At 27.5% G+C, this 24,859-nt stretch overlaps 3 protein-coding genes across 3 annotated transcripts; all 3 read right to left on the bottom strand.

Annotated features, from left to right (window-relative positions):
- Nucleotides 1-149: 149 nt before the first annotated feature.
- Nucleotides 150-2,747, bottom strand: LOC147072206 (pancreatic lipase-related protein 2-like). The gene is made up of 5 exons (XM_085946697.1): nucleotides 2,717-2,747; nucleotides 2,401-2,554; nucleotides 2,028-2,176; nucleotides 1,055-1,300; nucleotides 150-490 (listed from the first exon to the last, which is right to left on the bottom strand). Exons 1-5 carry the CDS (start codon nucleotides 2,745-2,747, stop codon nucleotides 150-152), a joined length of 921 nt encoding a protein of 306 aa, XP_085802823.1.
- Nucleotides 2,748-6,000: 3,253 nt separating this feature from the next.
- Nucleotides 6,001-7,710, bottom strand: LOC147072205 (phospholipase A1 member A-like; the record flags this gene model as incomplete). The annotated part of the gene is made up of 2 exons (XM_085946694.1): nucleotides 6,001-6,341; nucleotides 7,455-7,710. Coding segments are annotated over 2 exons (597 nt in total), but the record flags the coding sequence as incomplete, so codon positions are not given.
- A 6,754-nt stretch (nucleotides 7,711-14,464) lies between these two features.
- On the bottom strand, nucleotides 14,465-20,697 carry LOC147072204 (lipase member H-like). Its single transcript, XM_085946693.1, has 6 exons — nucleotides 20,659-20,697; nucleotides 19,452-19,479; nucleotides 17,028-17,196; nucleotides 16,445-16,587; nucleotides 16,048-16,293; nucleotides 14,465-14,805 (listed from the first exon to the last, which is right to left on the bottom strand). Exons 1-6 carry the CDS (start codon nucleotides 20,695-20,697, stop codon nucleotides 14,465-14,467), a joined length of 966 nt encoding a protein of 321 aa, XP_085802819.1.
- Nucleotides 20,698-24,859: the final 4,162 nt, after the last annotated feature.

Below are 24,859 nucleotides of genomic sequence, written 5' to 3'. Positions count from 1 at the left end.
TACTATTGAAAATAAAAAAATATTTCAATTGAAGATTATAATATTATTATAATTATTATTATGTGCTCTTATATATTAATATCACATGAAAATGATATAGTTTTGTCAACTTGAACGAAGTTCTGGGGTTCTTAATATAGTTTTTGTACTCACGCCGGCTTAGCTCTAGCTCCTCCCATATGCAATTTTTCTTCCAAATAGGTGCATTCATCTGTTAATACTTCTACTACAGTTGGACAATGTCTTGCCATGAATCCATCGTGGTCAATAGAATCAGCCATGTACGCCCAAGACCTGGAGTGCGAGCAATACAAAATGCCATTACAACCTGGCATTCTCACTCCACCGTTTGGATAGAAGTCGTTGTGACCAACTGCATCCATCATACCGAGCCGCCCACTGTTTGTGTGGATTATTTCAACATATTTTGCATCCTTCTTGTTGACTCTATCAGACATAGGACCCCAAGAAGGGCCAGCAGGATCTAGTCCTAAAAATATAATAATAATATTATATTAATATGCACACCCTCTCTAATCTGTATCTACATTCAAAAAAGTCGCATTTAAAGATTAATTATTGTTGTTTATATTAGCCACGAAAATACAAAAACCCATGTGATAAATGAATTCATTATTCTGCTAAAAATATTTTGTTATATACAACAACCACCTTAATATTTTAATAATAATGAAAGTAACCAGGATACAACACGTTGCATCCGGTCTCCAATTAGTAATCTTAATAACATTGTCACAATTAAAACTAGGTACTGCATATAACCTCTATCACTTCCTCAGATAATAATAATTACCTTCATCTTTTAATAAATGTGATAAACCACTACAAGGTCTATCTTTTTTGATAAAAATAATAACTCATACAATTTTACTAAAATTACTACTACCATAAAACCAACTTATTTATATAGAAATGTTTTTAATTTTTTATTCCAATATAAAATTGGTCGAAAAACACCATGCTTAGTGTCTGTGTTAGTGTTTTTTTACGAAATAACATAATTTACATTACTAGTAATATTTTATAAATGTACCTGTAACAATCTCCACAGTCCCACGCTTTGCAAGCCTGCTAGAGAAACCAGCTAACTGTCCTCCAAGACTGTGGCCAAGGATGTGCATATTACTGAAGAGTACTCCAAGGGTATTTAGCCAATCAATAAATTCTCCGATGCTTTTACCAGCTGGTGCAACATTCTTTACGGACTCTCCGTAACTTCCACTGGAACCTTTACTCCAATCGATTGAAATTATGTTTGCTTCCATAACATTAAGGAAAGCTAAAATATTTTAAAATATTCATTATTGCCATATTTTTGATGTGACGAGCATTATGATCTGTGTTTCACACTTATTTTCAACTTTAAAGATTGTGGCTATGAGAATATTGGTAAGGTGTTATTTGATCGATATTCCGTTAAATATGATAGATTGTATTATTAATAATATATTATAATAATATCACCTCAGTGTATTGAATTCTTCACGAAAAACATTATCTTAATTACAATAAAGAACATAATATATACTCTTAGTTCAAATCCACATAACTTAGTAACAATTCGCACCAATTTTCTTCGTTTATAAGAACAGTTTCAATTGATAACATCCATTTAAATAGATAATACGAGTTTTAATCGATATTAACATATGTGACTGAAGTAACTGTGGGCTTAGATTGTTATTGAATTTATGACATAATAATATGTACCTAATTAGATAATTAACTATTAAAGTAAGTATTCCAAAATCAATAAGCTGGTAGGTACTGGTAGATAGTTGTATAGTTAAGATTTAAAAATAATATTGTGATTATTAACACACAAATAATATTATTATAGATAGATTATAATATTTAGTTTAGATAGTATCTAATTATTATATAATGTTGACTTTCATGTTTATGTTATTTGTATGTATCAATATGTTATTGGTTTGCTTAGGAATACCTACCCCAATTTAATACTAATATTAGTTCTAAGTTTTTAACTTATTAGTTATGATTACCTGGACCAACTTTTGAATTAACTCCACTAGTCAAATCTCCAGTCCAGCCATGAATGGTTATTTTGACCGGATGACTAACATTGAACGAAGTTGCGGCAAGTCCAGCATTGTCTCCTTTATAAATCATTGCTGGTGATTCTGAAAACTTCCTTTTAGAAAAAGAATCACTATTATTAAATAATAATTTTATATGGGTACTTCAGTAAGATATTTTGTATTGATGTACTATGTATTTCTAAATATTTATGTTTGTAAATTGAAATTACATGAAAATTTCAGTATATGTTGTAGGTATTATAATTATAGAAAAATATAATAATATTGATTATGTATTTATTAAATTGGTAATAATTTACATAGAGGATTTTTATACCTTGTAAAAAGTTGATAATGAATATCTGTTTCGGGTTCAAACTTTACTGTAGGTGTGTCATCGTCCAAATCAACCAGATGTAGTTTTCCTTTTTCATCAGGAAACCAAACAAAGCGAGGTTCATTTTCATCTCGATGTGAAGCAAAGGATAATGCTGCAAAAAAGGTATATTAATCTTAAGTAATAATATTATGATTTTCAGCCATTATGTTGAACATTTTACATAAAGACGTGGCATTATTACTACTAAGTGAACATTATCATTCATAGTGCATTGAATTATTTTATGATCAATGACTCGGATAATAAATCAAACCTGCAACGCACAACACGCTCAACAGTTTCATTTTGACTAAAATTATTCTATTGAGAATGCAATTAGTTATTTGTTTTTATACGTGACATTGACTTATTGTAACTTATCTTTGGTAACATTTAACATTTTTTATATAATTAATGTCGAATATTATCAACATATTTTGTCAATAAGCATACCAATAATAATTTCCAATTTTTAAAGACTTTATACCCACTTAATGTGTTATCTTGTTTTAAAGACCATGAAAATTTCAGGTTTATAAAATATATCATTATTTAACGATAATCATTGAGTATTTTTTTAAACTACAAATTTTGGACTATGTAATTGAACTCAACTCAACTACTTATAATAAAATCCCTTACACTATAATTATTAATATAAATTATTATTACAGATTATTTCATTAGTTGGTTATCGATTAATGAAACAACCTGCGCAATTTATATTATAAGCTTGTAAAATAGAATCATAAAAAGTCAATGTTCACTCAATAATTAATAACTTTTTTTCTATCAATCATTTCTTCATGGTACAGGACAAACCAGTTTATCATCCAGAGATTTGATATGAAGAACAACAATTGGCAATATGTCGGAGACCCCCTACTTCATATCATCAAAGCAACTTCAACAATGAACGCAGGAAAGAAACCCTTAATTATACATATTCAATGAATTAATAGAGATAGGACCCAACATTCCTTTTCCCGATAATAAAACACTATTGAGTAGATAATTTAGTTTCGTTTTTTTATATATTATAATTATTAATTACTTTTTTATGCATATATAATATATATATATAATATTATATAAATATGCATTTCCATTTAGGTATGTATTACATCTATTTTTTTTGGATAAATAATCCCTTTATCATAAAATTTACTTTCGTGAAAGAGGTTTAAATAAAATTCAATCAATCAAGGTACTAAAAACAAGACAAATTTAAATGTCAGACACGTACTTACGTTCAATATTACAACTACCATAAAATTTTAACGGTTTCCTGGGGCGATATCCTATTTTATGCTGCGATAATTAAAATATTTATAGCATACCTTGGTAGCTATATAGAATATGATGATTGTCAAGTTTAACGACATGATACTAAAATATGCCTTACAATAATGTAAGTACATATTATATGAATAGCTATTTACCTTAATAATATTATATTCTTACTTTTGTTCATATAACACTAAGCATTTTAGTTTTATCAAAAATGTATTAGATAAAATAAACAGTTTACATAATATAATATGTTAAAAAACCTTTTTTGCTTACTTTTCTATAATACTATTAAATTTTATATTATTGACTTAGAAGCAAACATGAACACACAAAGCACGTTTAAGTTAAGAGAATTCCAAAGAACGTTTTTGGTACCTCGCAATGAAAATTTAATATATAAAAGAGACAAGTAGATTTTATTGTCCATCCCCATACATAATTAAAGACGAAGCAAGCAAGGGCATCTCCATTACGTAAGTACTTGATTATGTTATTCTCTGTTTTCACTGTATAAGCTTCTTCACTGTTAAAAGTTTAATAAAAAAATTGGGATATATATATTTTTTAAAAACACCATGTAAAAAAATCAACGAATATCATTCAAAACATTGTTTTTTTATATGCTCAATGCTAAGAAGTAAGACAGATTAGACCATAAATTGAATTATCTTTACCTGTAATAAAATTTGTGTCACTGTCAATATCGTTTCTCCAATCATCAAATAATATTTTTATTGCTCTTGATATTATTAATTATAGGTCGAATTAAAAAAAATCATTTGTTATGAAGTATATAATATATTAAAACGTAATTAAAAAATATTTATTATAATAAGTATATATCATTGTATATTCATCGCTGATTACGTATTAGCTGATATTTTTGTAAAATTATGTAACCAAATAAGAAAAACATCTAAAAAAATACGCAGTCTCACTCACAATAATCCATACATTATTTGAATAATTACATATTATAATATACATGTATTTATCTACCGTATTGAAAAAGCACCGGTCTTTGAAGTCGTCTGTCGCGAGTTTGATCTCTCGGTTGGCAAAAAGTGCATAATTTATTCAATGTATGTTTGATCACGTGCAAGGAAAAGAATATAATATTTAAATAAAACTGCTTGAAATATAATTTAGCAATAACCAATTTCATAATTGATATAATGTACATCAATATGTATCTAATATACAATTAAGTAATATTTTCATTATTATTTTAATTTTTCATTATAGTTCACCTATTTGCCTTAAGCCTTATCAATTTTTTAACAATATATTTATTGAGTGTTAACAAATTATTTTTTTGATTTTCTATTTTACCACATTTCGTCGATATTATATAGGGGGCATAATTTTGGAAATGAGTAAAATATAAATGATTAAAAAATACAACACAGTAATATTATCATGAAAAATGTATTTGATCGATGAAAAATAATTGATTAATATAGACCTACTATTATATCTACACTACGAATTATATAGTAACTATATATCTATCGAATATTATATTATGTTTTAGTTAAAATAATAAAAAATGGCATAATATACGCCATTTCTATTCATAAAATCTAGTTAATATAACTATTGCGTCGAAATATCCAAACAGTTTCTGTTTAATTCTTGTTTATTTATTCTTAAAGAAAGGCTTCTTATTATTGGTTTCCAGCAAAAACAGTCCTCGTCTGCAAAGAAAAATAGTTTAATAAAATATTAGCAAGTACAATCACTTACGTTACAACTAAAATATTGAGAGATCCTGATACCTGTTAGTAATTTAGATAATTGATAGGTACTTTGATTTAAAAATTCAATAGTCGATTTGTGAAGTGCTTCAAAAATGTAAAAACTACCATTTAATTTCATCGTAATAATATAAGATGCACATAGCTTAGTTAGCAGTCACATGTATATGGACTCAGTGCACGCGGGTCCGAGTCCAGCTGGTCTTCGTATTTTTTTCAAGATTTAAAAGATTTTTTCTGGTAGTTATATATTTCTCTGATGTGTTATAAAACTATGTATATTCACTAAAGAATGTTATATTCTCAATTAGTGTGAATAATTTGTTGAATAAAAAATGTTAAATAAAATAATAATGATCTTAAAGGAGAACATACAGAAATACCTAAAAGTTGACAACTACTGAAAATATATAAGTTCACATCCCATGGTTAGCAAAGCTATTTTTTAATTATTAAAAAATTATTGAAAACCGCAAAAAATATTTTTTGATATAATTAAATGATATTCTTACCCCTTTTTTACTTGCGTTCCTCCCATATGAATCTCGCTTATATTAGAGCATTTTCCATAATACAACTCATTGTAGTCAATACACTGTGTTGACCGAAAATATTGGTGGTCAAGCGAATCAGCATAGAATTCGTATGATCGTGCATGAGAACATCCTATCTCCAGAAAGCTGCACCCTGGTTGACGACTACCTCCATTTGGATAAAAGTCATTATCTCCTAACGCTTCAGTCAAGCCTAAACTTCCAGCATTTGTATGAATTATTTCCACATATATGCCATCGGTTTGCCGAATACGCTCACTGTCACTACCCCATAGAGGACTTGCAGGGTCTAGTCCTGGAAAAAACATCAACGTTAATAGCTCTAACTATACTTTTTTTAATAAATATTTACGATATCAATGAAATTAAGCGGTGAAACCTTCCTATTGGAAGAAGGTACACAATGGAGGACCAGAAAAGTATACTGTACACTTAGACTGTTATGTTTATGAAAAAGTAGTTTAATCATCATATTAATTACCTAATACGCTCTTAAAGATTTCGTTTTTTTATTTTCCTTTTAAAAAAAATACAAATGCAACAATTCGATCGTAAGTGGATGGGCGCTATGCACAGCACAAATTTATTTTAAATTCTAATCATGGTAAGTTGTGAAATGATGAAGTACCACTGTATTTCTAGTAGTGGTATCTAGCGACAGAATATCGAAGTGCAACTTAATATAATTTTCTTATAATTTATATTTGAAATTGTTTTAATTAATTAACATGTATATTTATATCAAATCGAGCTTTAATAATGTGATTAGACCAAAATTGCTTTTATATAAATAAAACGGATTTCAAGTCATACCTACACATTTTTATTTTTTATGAAAATCGATTATTTAGTAAAAATCGAAAGCCTGAAAACTAGGAATTTATCAAAAAATCTTTTCTGAACGTTAAATAAAACTTAATAAACTAAATTTGGTACAAGTCTGTTTATTGAAAGCCAGGCGGGAACAGCGGTAATGTTCTTAGCCGATTTCGGCAAAATTCATGAATACTAGAATGATAACCTATCCTAACCTAACCTAACAAATAATCCAGTAAATTGGCTAAATTCAGTAATTCCACTAAACAGACAAGAACCCTAAATTTTAATAATTAACATTACCACAAAATAATGTGTAATAATGAATCGACATTTTGGTTTTTTAAATGTAATATTATCTTTGACTCTAAATAAAGATTATTTATAATGTTTTATATTCATAGGTACGTATTTATTAATAAAACACTTGAAAATGCATATTCTCAAAATAATGTCTCAAATTACAAGCTTTGTACTTTTCCACTAGGTGCATCTGGTAAGTAGAGTAGGTATCGCATTAATTATTTCATTATTTATTTTATATTACAAAATTTTAATGTATTTTAAATAAAAATGTTGAAAATAATCTAACCTGTCACAATTGAAATTAGTCCTCTGGAGACCGATCTGGACGCCATTCCAACAATGTGGGCACCAATACTGTGTCCTATCAAATGAAACGAAGGCATTGAAACTCCAACATTTTGTAACCAATCAATCAATTTAGCTACAGTTTCCGCAACCTTTGGGGCACTTTTGACAGCTGATGAGTAAAATCCATTCGCAGCGTAGCCCCAGTCCACGCATATGACGTTGACATCGGATACTCTCAGAAATGCTAAAATTAAAAATGCGTGTTATGTGATATTTTAACTAATTCACAGGTATATTTATATATCATCATCCCATGTAATATAAATTCCACTATTATAAATTGTATTTAGACTATATCCATTTTTATATACAAAATAATATATTGTTTTGTGTTTTATGCCATAAATTTGAAAATTAGCTTCGAAAGGTATTCTATAAATTTGCGTAACGCTTTTTAAAGTTCCATTTTATAATTATTGACAAATAATTTAATTGCTATGAATAATAATTGTAATTGTAAATCCATTAGTAAATTTTACAGTCCTATCCCTAAAAGTCTCGTTAAAAATATAGTAGCAAATAAAAAATAATCTAAGTATAATAATATTGGCTTACATTCTGTTATAAGCGTATTGATCCGTTCATTTGCATTACTTTGCCATCCGTGCACGATTATTTTTACTGGATTCTTCTTATTGAAATTCGATATACTCAATCTATTTTCATCCCCGATTATTAATTCATCAGCTCGCGTAGGATTTACTCTGTAATAGTGATTAGAAATACTTTATTAGCAAACAATTAATATTTAAATATACTATCATTATTTGTACTACAAGAACAATATTATTTGTATATATATATATATATTTCTAAAATACTGTCAATAGCACAATATAATTATGATGACAAATCGATAAAAAAGGTCATGGTTAAATTACTGTTTTCCAAATATTATATCTTCGATATTATTTAGAATGCTTTAGCTTAAGCAATTTAATCATCGTCATTTCAAATAATATTTATTAAGAAATCACTTGAAATGTTATGATAGTTACCTTGTATACAATTGAAAATATGCGAAGTGTTCACTTCTAGGTAATATTAATAACTCAGACTCCCGTTGAAGTAAATCAATCCGCTTCAAGTTTCCATCAATATCAGGATAATAGAAATAATCTTGACCTTCTGTATATTTCAAAAATGCCGGAATGTCCTCTCTGTCTGAAATTAATATATTTATTGTTTTCTATAATATATCCATGATAAATAAAAATGAATTCAATAAAATGAATAATTTTTACACCATATAATAAAATAAATTTGAAATTGGTCATTCATAATAGTGTTAATGTAGTTACATTATTCAATTAAATACTAATCTAGTTTAATAGTAATAATATTTAGTAATAATGAATTTTAAGTTTGTATTGTTTTCATACCTCCTCCAACGGAGAATCCAAAAAATATTAAGAAATATAAAATTAGTAAATAAAATTTCATTGTGTCGTTATAATTTGAATATTAAACAAATAACTTATCACATTGAAATAAAACTTAAAATGACAGTCTTTATATAGAATTTATATTCTTTGATGAATTGTTATCAAGGATTCATTTTTTAATGTTTTTATGATTATAGTGTCAATAAATGTGTCGGTAGTTCTTTAGATAAGCATCAATGTTAAGTAAACTTGATAAATCATAATATTATACAGATCTAATGTATAATGAATAAAAATAATTTTATCTCAAAATACTTGTAGTAAATACTAGGTAGGTACTTAAGGAAAATATAATAAGTTAATTCAATAAAGATGCCTAGGTATTTACTTTTCATATTATTAAAAAAAATAACTATCCATTAACACGAAAGCCTCCACAGAGTATATTTTAAATAAAAACTTAAAACAAAATCTGTTAATACAAACCTCTACTCTGTGGAGGCCCATATTATGATCCTATTAGGATCGGACATGGTTAAAAAAAAACACGAAAGCTAGATAAAATATCGATTATTTTTGAGTTTTTTATAAATACATGAATCTGATTAATTTTAATTATTTGCATAACGACACACAAAAATAGTTTTCAATGGTAATGTGGACAAAAAAATATAATGACAAAAACAAAAAAAAGATATAGGTAGGTAAATGAAATTCTTAATGTAGGTACTCCTTTAAAAAACATTTAATTATATATACATATGTAGGTAATCGGTATCTGCGCAAAACAATAAAAAAAACATTTTTAAAACTTTTGCAGTCCCTGTATATACATAATATATTATTTTTTTCCGATACAAATAATAATATAAGCACCGCATTTTGTTTTAAAGCTTTATTGTTTTAAATAACTGTAATAAATAAAGTGTAATGCTTCCGAATGTAAACCGGCAAACACATTACAAAATCGCTATCGTTATCATATGATTATTTTTGCATTTAATTGATACGATATACCTATTATTTTCTTGATTTTTTTTTTATAATGTGCATAATATAATATTATATGCAATCTTTACGGGTTCTTGAGAATGCTCGGAATTATTATAGGTAATAATTTACCTACCTACGTTAAGTTTTCACGATCAGTTTTGAATAATTTTAACCTATATGCTAATGAATTAGAGCCAGATATTCATAGATTCGAAGATGAAACTGACGTTTAGTATTAAGCAGGCGCTTGAGAAAGCTTCGTCATGCGTAGGTACTGTATGTCTTTTCGAATGTTACGGTATTAAGTTCTTTAATATTAGCATCCCTTAGTTCAGCGATTTCCAAACTGAGAGGCGCAGAGTGTTGCAAAGGGAGGCGCGAAAAGTTTAACACAATTAATGTAGCCACAGGTTTGCAGTTTGGAAATGCATAATTTATAAAACGGCCGCTAGTTATAAACTACATAAAAACAGTCTATATAAGGTTGTATGCAAACTTGTCTGAAAATATTGAGACTAATTTTATAATACCTCACTTCTATACTATTGTGAAGTGAAAAAATTAAATAAAAGGGTCAAATCATAATGTTGAAATATGAGGCAAATTTGTTTAGGAACGATATTTTGTTGTTAAACTTGTCTATTTGGTTGAAATAAAAAAAATGAGTAATTAAATCAATGCAAGGACCACTAATTCATTCACATTCACAAGTGAAGGCATTCATAAAAAATTGGAGCTTTGGAAATTACAAAATAAAGAATTACAAAAAAATAAGTTCGCCATGTTTCCACATTTAAATGATTTCTGCGCCAGATATAATAGTTAAAAAAAGTCGCCTGCGATGCTTATTTCATAGTTATTAAATAATTTAAAATATATGTGGTTGTGCGTTGCAATTTGATGTGATACATATATTATGATGATGATATACTTAAATGATAACTCCCGCGTAAAATTTAGGAAACACTGCTTTAGAGCGCCACACTGCCCTTAACCTCAGCGATAGGTAAGTAGGCCCGCCAAAGATCCTGGCCTGGGGGCCCGCTTCAGGATGTGGGGCCCATAATAGACTCCATTTGTCAATGAACGATGTTGAATTTGGATTGCCTACCATTGAAATTGATTATGCTAATAAACAAGCATATTCATCGCAAGAAAAACAAATTAATATAAGATAAGTAGTAAAAACTTGTTTATTTTTCATTTTTGTATTAGTACATTTTTGACTATTTAAAAAGGTGTCTGTATTATTTAATGAAATAAAGGGGGGAGGCGCCAAGATTAGATTTTTTTAAGGGAGGCGTAGTAACATAAAGTTTGGAAACCACTGCCTTTAATACAGGCTTGAGAGTGGCCTATCTACTTACGATAACTGTTTTACAATTATTTTAATTGTGGTTTGTGTAGTTATCTTGGTGTACTTCCATGTAATCATTTCGATTGATTTATTATTTTATTTGATATATAAAATATCTAAACATTTAAAATGAAAGCATAATATTTAGTTATGTTTTTAACTATAAAAAAATCGTCTTCAATAATATGTCGTTTTTCACAATACGTATTTATATATATATATAATTACATATAGGTATAGAGCTTGTTGACCAAATTGTTATCTTTCTTTATATGACACTGGTAAGATTGCTAGTAAGTGATAAACAATATAAAAATTATATGGATTAAGTGGCCAATTAACTCATTAATATAAAAATATATTATTAAAATCCACTTTAAGTGGGAAGGTATTCCAAAATAATAAAAACATACCAATATTATAATATGCACATAGTTCTATTATATGCTATGATTTGATTGGTTTAAATAAGCTTTCATGAGATAATATTACAGTCTTCTGCAAATCAATCAACATTTTTTTAATGGAGTGGTGTTTTTATCAATGTAATGTTGTGTATCTATTTTGATTACCAATCTATTATCTAATCATTATATTGTCCATGATTAAAAAAGGAAGTTAGATTGATATTAATAAAGTTATGAAATTATCTTGCTAGTCTTTAGATAATAATATATTTTTCTTAGTAAATAATATGGCACACATAAGACGTACATAGTTAAAATAATATATACATAAATAAGTTTCATATATAACAGCAAACCATGCACACAGTTAAATTAAACGATTTTAAAACTAGTATTAGGCATATTAACTCAATGGATAAATAATTCTCAATAGTTACCATGTTCTCACACATGTTCTGATATTGTTAGTTATTACACGCTATTGGTACCTACTGTGATAAATAATTTAGCAATATTTCACTATTTTACAAATACGTTACAAAGGTATTAAGTATACCTAACGAAAGATTTTTAATCACCTTTTAGTTGGAGAAATTTTTGGTTTCTCTATAAAAAATCAGATAAACATGTTCTTCTTTGCCGTACGTACAATTTATTATGCATAAAATAATATAAAACTTAGCGTCCCACTTTGATAGTTTGTGTATAAACTAGTGGTCGCTTTTTGTCTGAATGTGATACGCTTAGGCTCCATTCCTATGCATGAAAGTTATCTTTAACATCACTTAGAGTAGGTATAACATAATATGTTCCTATATATTGGACTTTAAGCAAGATATTATACATCAATGGTTTTAAGAAACAACACATCGTAAATGACATTTTGTTCAAAATACGTTTTTTGCATTATTGAATATATTGATAGTATCAGCATCTACCGACGAAAGAGAAACGGAGAAAAATATTTAGCTCCTAAAAACGTTTGTAATGATATCTCATATCTACTATTCAACCAATGATAACTTACTCGTAAATGCATTTTTTTGCCGTCAGCTACCTGTCAGATGCATGTAAGTAAGTAATCATCGTACTACATAATTTATATACATTCACTATAGATGACAAAAATATTGATTTGTCAAATATCAAACACTTTGTGTGCAGGCGAGTTTTTTCCCTCTCCCGTAAATTTGTTATTTTGTCACTTACGACTTGTCGTTTTTTAACTCACGATATATTTTATAACAATAATATATATATTATAAATGAGCAAAATACTCGTGAAATACACCAATTGTTTCAAAACTATTATAATGGAGTTGTATCACATAAACAATTAACCGATTGTTTATATGTTACTGCTTTGTTAACTTTACTTGAGCTCGATGTATATTAAACTACTAATTGTATTTTTCGTATTTCCCCATATACATGCATACGTCAAATTTAGTACACGAATTCTGTTGTCGTGACAAAACATTGTATTTTTTTTTTTGATGAATTCAGAATAATTCAATTTAAGTGCTCATCTTTCTATCACGTTTAATTGATTCTGCTATGAACTATGTGTTGATGTAGGTGTTTAGGATTTTTAATGTATCATTTTATAATATTTTTAAATGTGTCTTTATTTATATTTTACTTATAATATTATCTATTGATTCAATGAGAAAACATACGAGTATATCACATTTTTTTATTATCATGAACCACTTAATAGATGCTGATTTTCTTTAAAAAAATATCTCGTAACTTATAAACTTTTATCTTTGCGTAGTACCTATATTATTATGAAGTTTATATAAAACGTATGTTATTTAAAATATGTCTACATATAAATTCTATAAAAATTATATATTAGCTAAATAACAGCTTATTTACTTATCATTATTTATGGCACTACAACCTTTGGCGGGTCTTGGCCTCCTTCTTCTACCTTGAACAACCCAGTGCTGACATTCTCCAATTGGTTTGACCAAGCTTTCTCAAATCTCCACAAGTTTTAAAAGTCTAGGTATTCTCTTATGCCCATGGGTTTCTAGTTCATGCTAGTAACTCCTCGTGTGAAAAAGAAGACCGGTAAGTGCACACCCCTGTCTAAGACAATTCGTTGGCAGTAGACATGATGATAGTCTATTTTGAACCGACACACTTGACTCAACCCTTCGCATATTTAATTGTACGTTAATTATGTGTGAATAATATGTATTTAATATTGTATTTATAAAATGTATTTTGATATTATAATTAACAATCATTTATATAAAAAACACAGTTTTGTATTTAGGTAAAAAATATTTATTCAGTAATATTTATTATAATGAGATTTTAGCATTGTCTTAATTATCTTACATTAATTCATGAATTTTTATTACATCACAGGAAGAACGGTTCTTTTGAATCAGTCACCAAATGGAACGAGCCTTGCCTGAAAATAAAATTAGAAATATTAATATTTTTTACTTATATTATTCAGATATATATATTAGGACTATAAACTTTCACCATGACAGAATTATGAAACATGCAATTTAATATGATTTACTAAAGATGTAGAAGATATTTTTAAATGTATGATGATTTCTGATTAAACTTCTGTATTATTAAAATATCGTAGATTGACTCAGCGTCAATTTTATTTATTATACAAGTCTTCTGAAAAAATTACCTGAACTTCAATTCAATTATTTTTGGAAATATGTTTCTTCATTTTTTTTATATTTACTTTAGGAAATAATATATTCTTATCATAAAAATAATTTAATTTAAAAATTCTGTATCGTGCTTAACATTTATAAATTATCACTTACACAGGCTTAATTTTAGATCCTCCCATGAATGATTTTCCCAGGTTAGAGCATTTATCTTTAAGAGCTTCTTTATGGTCCTTACACAAATTGGCCTGGAAACCAGTGTGGTCAATAGAATAGGCAAAAAACTGATATGATCTTCCGTGTGAACATCCAATATTCAATATGCCACATCCTGGTTGACCTGATCCATCATTAGGATAGAAGTCATTGTGACCAACTGGATCCCTGAGTCCAAGGTTTCCTGAGTTTGTGTGGATGATCTCAACATATCCGGCGTCAGAAGGTCTGATGCGTTGACTTTTACTTCCCCATAAAGGATTGGCGGGATCAAATCCTAAAAAAATAATTAAAAATATTATTACGATATATCAAAATACACAAGTAGGTACATAGCGTATTGTAGCTGTGGCTGGAAGTTATGGTATATTTTTTATTATTTTAATAAGAGTACATAAAATAATATAATCGAGGTAACTACGTACATCTTAATAAAAATATTTTTTGTGATTTCTGCAAAACATAATAGGTAAATGATACTATATTTTAAATCAAAATATTTTTAATAAGTATTATTTTGGTTAAGGCGAATTCTTCACTGAGCCTTTTTTAAAGAGGCACCTAGCGGGAAAATACGAAGCTTGCAATTTGAGACATTTTTTTGATAATTTACAATTTCAACTGTATTAATGAATAAATATGTATCTGAAAACATTAAAAATAAAAATATTTTTTATTTTAAGTCAAAGACAAACTTACAATTGTAAAAAATGTAATAAAATGTGAATTTGTTCTATCGGTCCGCACCCTATTATTACATATATTTTATGGTCATATTTATTATTAAAATTTAGTTCATTAAGTTTTCTAAGCATCACCTAAGCGATTTTTGACTAATTCATAGTTTTAATATTTTTAATATCAATTTTAAAAAACATCGATTTTTATAAAAAATATAAATGTGTATAACTTGAAATCCTTTTTATTTATATCAAATCAATTATTTTTATAAATATAAATAAAATATTTATATTAATATAAATAAAAAGGATTTCAAGTTATACACATTTATATTTTTTATAAAAATTGATGTTTTTTAAAATAGATATAAAAAATATTAAAACTATGAATTTGTCAAAAATCGCTTAGGTGATGCTTAGAAAACTTAATAAACTAAATTTTAATAATAAATATGACCATAAAATATATGTAATAATAGGGTGCGGACCGATAGAACAAATTCACATTTTATTACATTTTTTACAATTGTAAGTTTGTCTTTGACTTAAAATAAAAAATATTTTTATTTTTAATGTTTTCAGATACATATGTATTCATTAATACAGTTGAAAGTGTAAATTATCAAAAAAATGTCTCAAATTGCAAGCTTCGTATTTTTCCGCTAGGTGCCTCTTTAAAAAAGGCTCAGTGAAGAATTCGCCTTAAATTACTTATGACTACACGTTTAGTCTGGTTGATAACACTGCTAAGAGTATACCATAAATCGATTTTAATGTAGCTTAACAGATGTCGCTGTGTAAAAATAATGCATAATATTATTTTGTTCAATTTAATTCACCTGTTATATATGGAATCTGTCCTCTTGTCACCGATCGCGCAGAGATACCAGCAATATGTCCTCCTAAACTGTGACCCATGATGTGGAAATTTTTAACAGAAGACCCTGTCTCAATCAGCCAATCAATTAGATTTCCAACTAAAGCTCCAACTTTGGGAACGTTTTTGCAAGCAGATGTGTAAAGCCCATTAGCACCTTTACCCCAGTCTACCACAATGATGTTTACATCCATAGCTTTCAAAAATTCTAGAAAAAAATACGAGTTTATTTAATAATATAATATACAACTTGTGTAAATGCTACTGAAAAGTTACTGGGTATATTAAAAAAATGAAGATAATAATAAATTATCACAGTTGTTTGATATAAATTAAATCAAATATTTTTTAATTCTCACCATTTCTAATAAGTGTATTGACTTCACTATTTCCGTCATTATTCCACCCGTGAATTATTACTTTTGTTGCTTTTGTTTTTCCATACAACCCTAAGCTGTTGACATCTCCTATTTTAATAATTGCAGCACTGGTCGGGCTTGATCTATAAAAAAATGATTGATATATATAAATACAAGTATATAATATTTTGACCATATATAAAATATTTGTCATCATCAGGAATGGCGATTACTTTCTAATAATTAATCTGTAGTATTTAACCAGCCAGTTTTTCCTAATATATCTGTGTATACGTGCTGTTTAATTCAATAAAATATGGCGTACATTAAAGATAAATGTAGATCAATGCACAAAACGTTGTTTTTTAATCAATTAATTAGCAGGACCATATTATTATTATTTATTCTTTAGTGGTGTGAAGCAAGAGAATAATTTTGAAAAGTCTATGGTTCGATTTTCAAATATTCAAATTTGTATATCAACCTTGCTTTTATAAAATGACAACTTAAGACTATATTGTAATCTAGTAATACTGTAAACCTTTTTTATAGGTGGAAATATTATCTATATGACACTACTTACCTTGTATAAAGCTGTAAAATAACATCTTTTTCAGCGGTGAATTTTCGTTCAAAGTCATTCGTTTCGTTTAAATCAACCAATATTAATTTTCCATTACTATCAGAAGTATAAAAAAACTGTTGCCCTTCTTCATATTGAAGAAACTTTGGATGTATCGTTGTGACACTAGCTGTAAAATATGTATTTAAATATTATTTTATGTTATAAATTAACTAGATAGTTTGAACTGTATTTGAAAATCAACATTGAATTCGTGGTATAAATTTTCTTGTAATGCTTTTTGTAAAATCTGAAGATTATTTGCAAAGTAATTCAACGAAGTCAGTTAAAATCTCCATACCAAATAATTTACGATTTTTTTTTTCAACTTGATATTTAAAAATTGGAGACATTATTATTTAATTATTGCATTTTAGTATGTACCTGAAATAGCCACAATTCCGACCAAAACCAAAAATCCGATTCTCAAGTTTTTCATTGTACTGTGTTTACTATATTGTTTTTAAAAAATACATGTGAACCCTTTTTATATACATAAATCAAACTTATCTTATCTCGTGGATTATCAAATATATTCTTTCATAATATTTTGAATCTATACATAAATAGTTAAGTATTTGAACTATTTAAATAAATCATCTTATAATCTCAGTGAAAATTATTATCAGTGTTAATCTTGGGTAATCCCATTTTTGAATGTAGAATTTTATTAAGGTTGCTAAACAATACATATTATTGTTAAAAGGCAAGTTGATTTATGGCTATTCTTATAATCAAGTCTTCACGTCATAATAAAATATTTGGTAAGATAAGCACATACCTGTTAAGTATGTATGGAACATATATAATATAAAGTATGAAATGGAATACTGTGACCTATTCTTTACTATTTCAATTTACATAGAATTACTCTGTTATGTATAAATAAATATTTTTAGTTTTATAAAGGAGCTAGTCAACTTGTTTAGTTCAATAATATTATAAACAATATTCTAAAAAGTATACCTACTAAAGGAGGATCAAATTGCTTATAATGTCCTTTAGTAACTTGTTTATCATGACCTTTATTACACATGTGGGTTTCTATAGGTATTAAATTATAAATTCATAGGTATATTTTATTAAAATATCATTTGTCATTTTATAAATAAATATTATATTATTTATTAACAACATTTTATTTTATTTTATTAACAACAACACAATATAAATTAACAATACAGTTAGGTTGCCTACCCACCGAGGTATGTAATATTATAAATTAAAATAATTTTTAGAACAGCCATCATAAAATTGAGGACTATTTTTCATACAAAACAGTCTTTGTACATTTTTAAATTATCCTTTGTAAAATGGCTTCTCAGAATTAGTTGTCAGATAAAATGCTCCCATACTGAAATTTAAAAAAAAAAACCTTTTTTATTTACAATATTTTACAAAATATGTTCCAACCAATGTCATTTGTTACTCGACGATTTCACGATATCCTATAGCAGGGCGAATGTGATATGATACTGTCAATCGTGCGGTTAATGAATTTTATAGCGGCATTAATAATGATATTATTAAGTGTCATAAATTACTTCTTTATCTGTTATTCGAGCATTTATTTTCTCTGAATTACTATATTAAATCGTTTTATAATAAATTATTATCACTACTTAGTAAATAAGAGATTATATAAGTCATTAGCTTTATATTGAATATTTTCTATTTAAATATTTATAATTGCTGCATTATTTTGATTTCATATGTATTGTGGCATATTGGCCACAAATAGTCATAATATCATAATATTGTTTTTTTCTGCAGAATAAAGACATACGTAGATCAATAGTACTTATTTCAATAGACAAAATATATTATAGTATCATAATAATTACATTATAATAATTTCCATCTTTTTATTAATTAATAAGTAGTATCTAATAGGCGTTGTACCTATAATATATAATGTTAGCTTTATTCATTCGTAGCTGTAGGTACCTTACTTTTTTATTTGATATCTCGATTAATAAATTTTAAAAAAATAATAAATAACACTTACGTAGATTTTAACTTGGCACCACCCATGTGCAACTTTCCGAGATTAGAACATTTATTATTGACAGCTTCTTTGTAATCTTTGCAATGATCCGATTGGAAGCCGGTATGATCAAGAGAGTCAGAGAAGTATTGATAAGATCGTCCATGCGAGCAACCAATGTCAATGATACTACATCCTAGTTGACCAAATCCACCATTGGGGTAGAAGTCATTGTGGCCAACTGCTTCATTAAGGCCCAAACTTCCGGCATTTGTGTATATAATTTCCACATATCTACCATCGGAGGGTCGTATACGTTGACTTCCACTTCCCCACAGTGGATTTGCAGGATCAAAACCTGGAAAAATTAAAAATAATTTACTATTTTTTCGCATTACCTCCAAATTTTCTGGCAGTAATGTTATCCTGAATATTAAACAAAATTTAGATTATATTTGAGTCATTGTTTAATAATCTATTTCCGGTCACATTCTTTTATTTAAAGTCACTGGCCCCAAATTTTCAAACAGTATTTTAGATTGCTAATGATATAATAATATGAGTTACCTATTAAAAAAATATCCTACTAGATGTTTCATCGTGTAGATACTATTTAATTACAAAAAATCGGCATGATCATATTGTAATACCACTAGTTGGTGGAAAAATCAAACAGTTAAATTGTATAACTATATGGATTTGATGTCTACATAACTATTCTAACATTGATCTACTTTATGTCTAGATGATTCTGCACAAATAATATCTTAGCGTCAATTTACACTGAGCTTCTTTACGAGCTGTTTGTTGGCGAATTTAAAAGCGGGCGATTCAGCTACTGCGATTTGATGATTACACACAAAACTTTCCATTCACTGAGAAGCCACAAGCCAGCGACTATTTTGACAGAACTTAGTTCGTTTTTTTACCGGGATGTTGCTACTGTGCTCTACTGCGCAGACACAGTAGGCCCACACGCCGGCGTGTAGCGTGTAAAGTTGACCGGCTTTCAACTTTTCTCGGTAGAGTGTTTACAACCTGCTTGTTAGCTTGTTCGATGATTACACTGGGCGACTTTACAGGCAGATTATAAGTTCGCCAACAAACTGCTCGTAAAGAAGCTCAATGTAATTGACGCTTTAATGAAGAGTAATGTTATCAATGATTCTTTTCATAATCATTTTTTTTTTGTTTCGGAAGATTTTCATAACTTTTAACAGAAGTTTGTGATGTAATATATAATTTATATTATCATATCAAATCTTCACATAACGTATTCAATAATTTCATTTGACTATTAGTTTATTAATTATTCAGAACATTTTATCAAAAATGTAAGTACACAGAATAGTTTAAAATATGATTAATTAAAATTATATTAAATTAATCTACCATAAAATATGACTATAAATTAAAAAAATTGTCACCTGTCACAATCGTCACAAAAATCACGTCAAGTAAGCTGCAAATATAATTATGGTATTGATTATTACGGATCCTAATATTTTTAATACTTAAATTTTAAAAATCGCGGTTTTAATAATAACTGTATCATTTCAATTAATACTAGGTCATAAGTTTTTACGATAGCATGATTTTACTTACCGTCTCGGATACTAGTATTGATTTCACTTTTTCCGTCATTATTCCATCCATGCGAAATAATTTTGGTTGCTTTTCCTTTTCCATAATTTTTCAATTACTCTAATTTTGATTACAGTAGCTACTGTAGGATTTAATATAATGATATAAAACAACAATATATATTATAATTTATAATAATTTTATATTACAACAGACAATTAACACAATTTTTTTAAATTACCTTGTGTACAGATTTAATATTACATCGTTTTCAGCATTAAATTTAGGTTCAACTTTCTCAGTTTCTTTTAAATCTATTACCATTAGTCTACCATTTTTGTCAGGGGCATAGAAAAATCTTTGCCCTTCGATGTACTGAAGAAATTTGGGATGGATCGACAAAAATCTTCCTGAAACTTTAACATAATGATTTTGTATTATTGTTAATTAGCAAAAGAAAACTTATTTCAATAAAAAACTTTCACTAAATAATTGACCATAGTTATAATATCTAATATTTTTTTTAATTAATTACTATAATCTTCAAACTACGAGTAAGTGCGCAATTTTTTTTAATTTTATTAAGGGCGGACGTGCTCAGCGTGGGTCAAAATGGAGCTTTTATTCTATTTTCAAAGCATGATCCTAGACATTTCTTAAACGTTGTAGATAATCTATTTATATACTTTTGAAGCCTTATTATCCTTTATATTTATTTTAAACATTTAATGACTGCATAAAGTATTTTTATTACATAAAATAGTATTCTTTTAAACCTCTCGCTCTAATGTTTTAGAATATAGTCATATTTCAGTACATCTATGTGCAGTGGTGTTAAGATTTTTTACATTTATTAATTTTTAAACGCATTTTTAAAACCATCAGTATAATTTATGTCGACATTATTATAGTGAAATATTTACGATAAAAAATTATATTGATCGAAAAAAAATCTTTTTTTTTTTAACGGTATATGTTCAAACACGCGCGTTATCATGATCTTACTCCTAACTTTAGTTTTTGTTTGCCAATGTATGGCTACGGTCGTATGTTGTAACTTAACCACTGGGAAATGCCAAAAGAAATGGCATATTTCAAAAAAACACTACCTTATTCTTAGGTCAATAATTATTATAAAGCAATCATTATTCGTAGGATGTTTATCATATTTGAATGGTCAAATACATAGCTTATAATCAGTATCTTTAGAATTATCTTCAAATGTGTTAATCTTGCCCATTTTTTGAATAATATAATGCCTAATTCTTGTCAAATTTGGGATCACAGAGATTATCAATATAATTTTTTATCGTAAATATTTCACTATAATAATGTCGACATAAATTATACTGATGGATTTATAAATGCGTTTAAAAATTAATAAATGTAAAAAAATTTAAGACCACTGCACATGTATGTACTGAAATATGACTATATTCTAAAACATTAGAACGAGAGGTTTAAAAGAATACTATTTTATGTAATAAAAATAGTTTATGCAGTCATAAATATTTAAAATAAATATAAAGGATAATAAGGCTTCAAAAGTATATAAATAGATTATCTACTACGTATAAGGAATGTCCAGGATCATGCATGTCCCCCCTTAAGCACCTCAAACATTTGTGTTGTTTATGTTTACAGGTATTTCTAGCTGAAAATTCGTCTTCGGTACGGTATACGGTTATTATCGTCGAATTAACTAAAACTTTGATTCAAAACCATTACAATAATTATTATTGTTCTACCAACTCAATAAAAATTTCAAGTGAGTCGTTAAAAAATGAGCAAACGTTACATTAAGAATATTTTTAGTTCTAGCCAAAATACTATTAACTTTGATGATTTCATACATTGATCGCTAAATTATAACACCAATAATTAGTCATTCAAATATGTACTCTATTCTTATTTTAATAATAATTGAGGTTCTAATAGATTTAAATACAAATTCCATCAAGTACCTTCGGTCGATAGTTTTAATAATCGAAGTATTTAAATTTAATAATAAACATACAATTTTGATAATAGATTTTTCATAAATAATATAAAATATTTAAAATAATATGTAGTATTGGCATTTTATTATTGACAAGAAATGTTTTGATTGATAAAACAAAAATATATCAAATACCTCACACAGCTCCAAGCCCTAATAAAATCAGGATGATAGTATCAAAATCTCGCATATTATTAATATTATTGTGTTTTAAATCAAATTGTGATAATTTTGTAAAGAAAATTCTATTTATATATGCATAAAAATGGCAAATCGGTTATACTCATCTTGCATTGTTTAATAATTCAAAGGTTTTATTGATCAGATCAGATTTTTAAATATTTAGGTACTATTATCCCATGATCAATTTTTTAAATGGGTGTGTATTATTTATGAATATATTATCTAGAGATTGATATCCTTCATTTTACAATATTCTAGTTAAGTGTAAATATAAAGATAATAATCGGACAATCGGTATAATGTTATGTTATTTCCGTACATATAATATGTAATCAAATTTATTCAAAAATACCAAGTGATATATACTTACTTACCTAGTTTTGTTTATTTCTAAATCACACAAGACCGATTTTTTATCAACTATTTCATAGTTAATATTCCATATTATAATATTATTAGATCATCAATTTCTATTCTCATACTGTTTTTTAATATTCAATTTAATTAATAAAATCAACTTTCCTCCGAAATACTTCTAAATAAAAAATCATGTAGGTACCTAGTGATGGAACATATTAATATATAAGTACCTAAATGTATATATTTTCATAACATATTCAAAATATAAGTACCAATTAGAAAAAATAAATAAAAATATTTGCAGTTAATGCGTTTTTAATTATCACTACACATTATTAGGAAATTTCATTGTACATTGTGAGTACATCGTTCATTTGAATCAGTGCTCCGCAACCGGTGTGCCGCGAGACGATGCTAGATGTGCCTCGGATCCTCGGATTTCCGACAAGGCTATCGCAGTTCAGCTCCCATTTTATACGACATATACCTATGTGAGCAACTTTTTTCAACTCAAGCTATAATTAAAAATGATAAGCAGTCATACTTGACGGGTGATAAGAACTTCGGGTTTCTCTTTCGTCAGAGCTCTAGTCTGGCAGGCCAGGCTCAGGGAGGGCGTAGCAGATCAACCAGATAAGTGAGATAAACACAAATAACAAATTTTCTCTAATGGTTCAAAAAAAGTCGCCTGCAGCGCTGTATTACTACACCGATACTAATATTTTTAAATATCCGATTGGGGAATATTTGTATTAATAAATACAAAAAATAGCTAAACATACAATGAATACCACTAATTTTACCTCGAACACCCTTTGAAAAACAGTACCTACTTTAGAGTATCACACTGTCTTTAACCTTAGCGATAGGTAGGGGGTCCGTTTCAGCATGTGGGGTCCATATTTTGATGTATAAATTGTTTTACCTGTGGTGTGCCACGGAATTCTGGGAATACCTTTGGTGTGCCATGGGTGAGAAAAGGTTGCAGAGAACTGATTTAAATGATAAAGCACAGCGCCCGGAATGTAATAGTGAAATAAATAGGATAGAAATATATTTATGATTTTTATATTATATTCAATGGATAATTCTAAATTATTAAATCTTACAAAAAATATTTATATTATATTTAATATTTTAGTAGTCACTTTAAAGTTGAGGGGTAGCTTGCAATCCTTTGTACATAAAATCGAATGAATTAATAAAACAACCATGTTCATCGGATGTCATAACTGAGGCTCTCGACTCAAATGATTCACTATCGGCTAGCATAGTCCACTGTGTAGGAGGGAAGCTCTTTTTGTCTCAGCGTTAAGCGATACGAAACATTTGTATTTGTATAGAACCTATAGCACAGTTCTCTTTAACTGTCCATCATAAAGGAGTTCTTCGTTGTAACTAATTAATACCGCAAGATTTTCTTTCCTATCGATCATTGTAATATAGGCATTACTGTATAAAAACTAGAAAGTGTGATGCAGACAAACCAATAAAATTTGTCACATTTGTAAAGTATTAATAATTGACTCTCTAGTGCTAGTCCTTTCAATTTTCTATTGGACGGGACTATCGGTTTTCGTCTTTAGTGCCATATTTTAAATTAGTTTTCTAATATTTCATTTTTACTAAATTTAATTTCGATTTAATGATCTTTCCCATTCTTCTTCGAATTTCTCTTTT

Source organism: Rhyacophila brunnea, unplaced genomic scaffold, assembly GCF_057557595.1.
Source record: "Rhyacophila brunnea isolate RB1 unplaced genomic scaffold, BYU_Rbru_1.0 scaffold_2, whole genome shotgun sequence".
Taxonomy (NCBI): Eukaryota; Metazoa; Arthropoda; class Insecta; order Trichoptera; family Rhyacophilidae; genus Rhyacophila; species Rhyacophila brunnea.
This window is presented reverse-complemented; position numbering and strand designations above follow the sequence as displayed.

Coding starts and splice junctions, on each gene's coding strand:
- LOC147072206 (XM_085946697.1), bottom strand. CDS start 2,747: ATGAAACTGTTGAGCGTGTTGTGCGTTGCAG. Junction 1,301..2,027: donor TAATTCAAAAGTTGGTCCAG/GTAATCATAACT, acceptor AAAATATTTTAG/CTTTCCTTAATGTTATGGAA. Junction 491..1,054: donor GACTGTGGAGATTGTTACAG/GTACATTTATAA, acceptor TTATATTTTTAG/GACTAGATCCTGCTGGCCCT.
- LOC147072204 (XM_085946693.1), bottom strand. CDS start 20,697: ATGACGGAAAAAGTGAAATCAATACTAGTATCCGAGACG. Junction 19,480..20,658: donor CAATACTAGTATCCGAGACG/GTAAGTAAAATC, acceptor TTTAATATTCAG/GATAACATTACTGCCAGAAA. Junction 14,806..16,047: donor ACAGATTCCATATATAACAG/GTGAATTAAATT, acceptor TTATTTTTTTAG/GATTTGATCCCGCCAATCCT.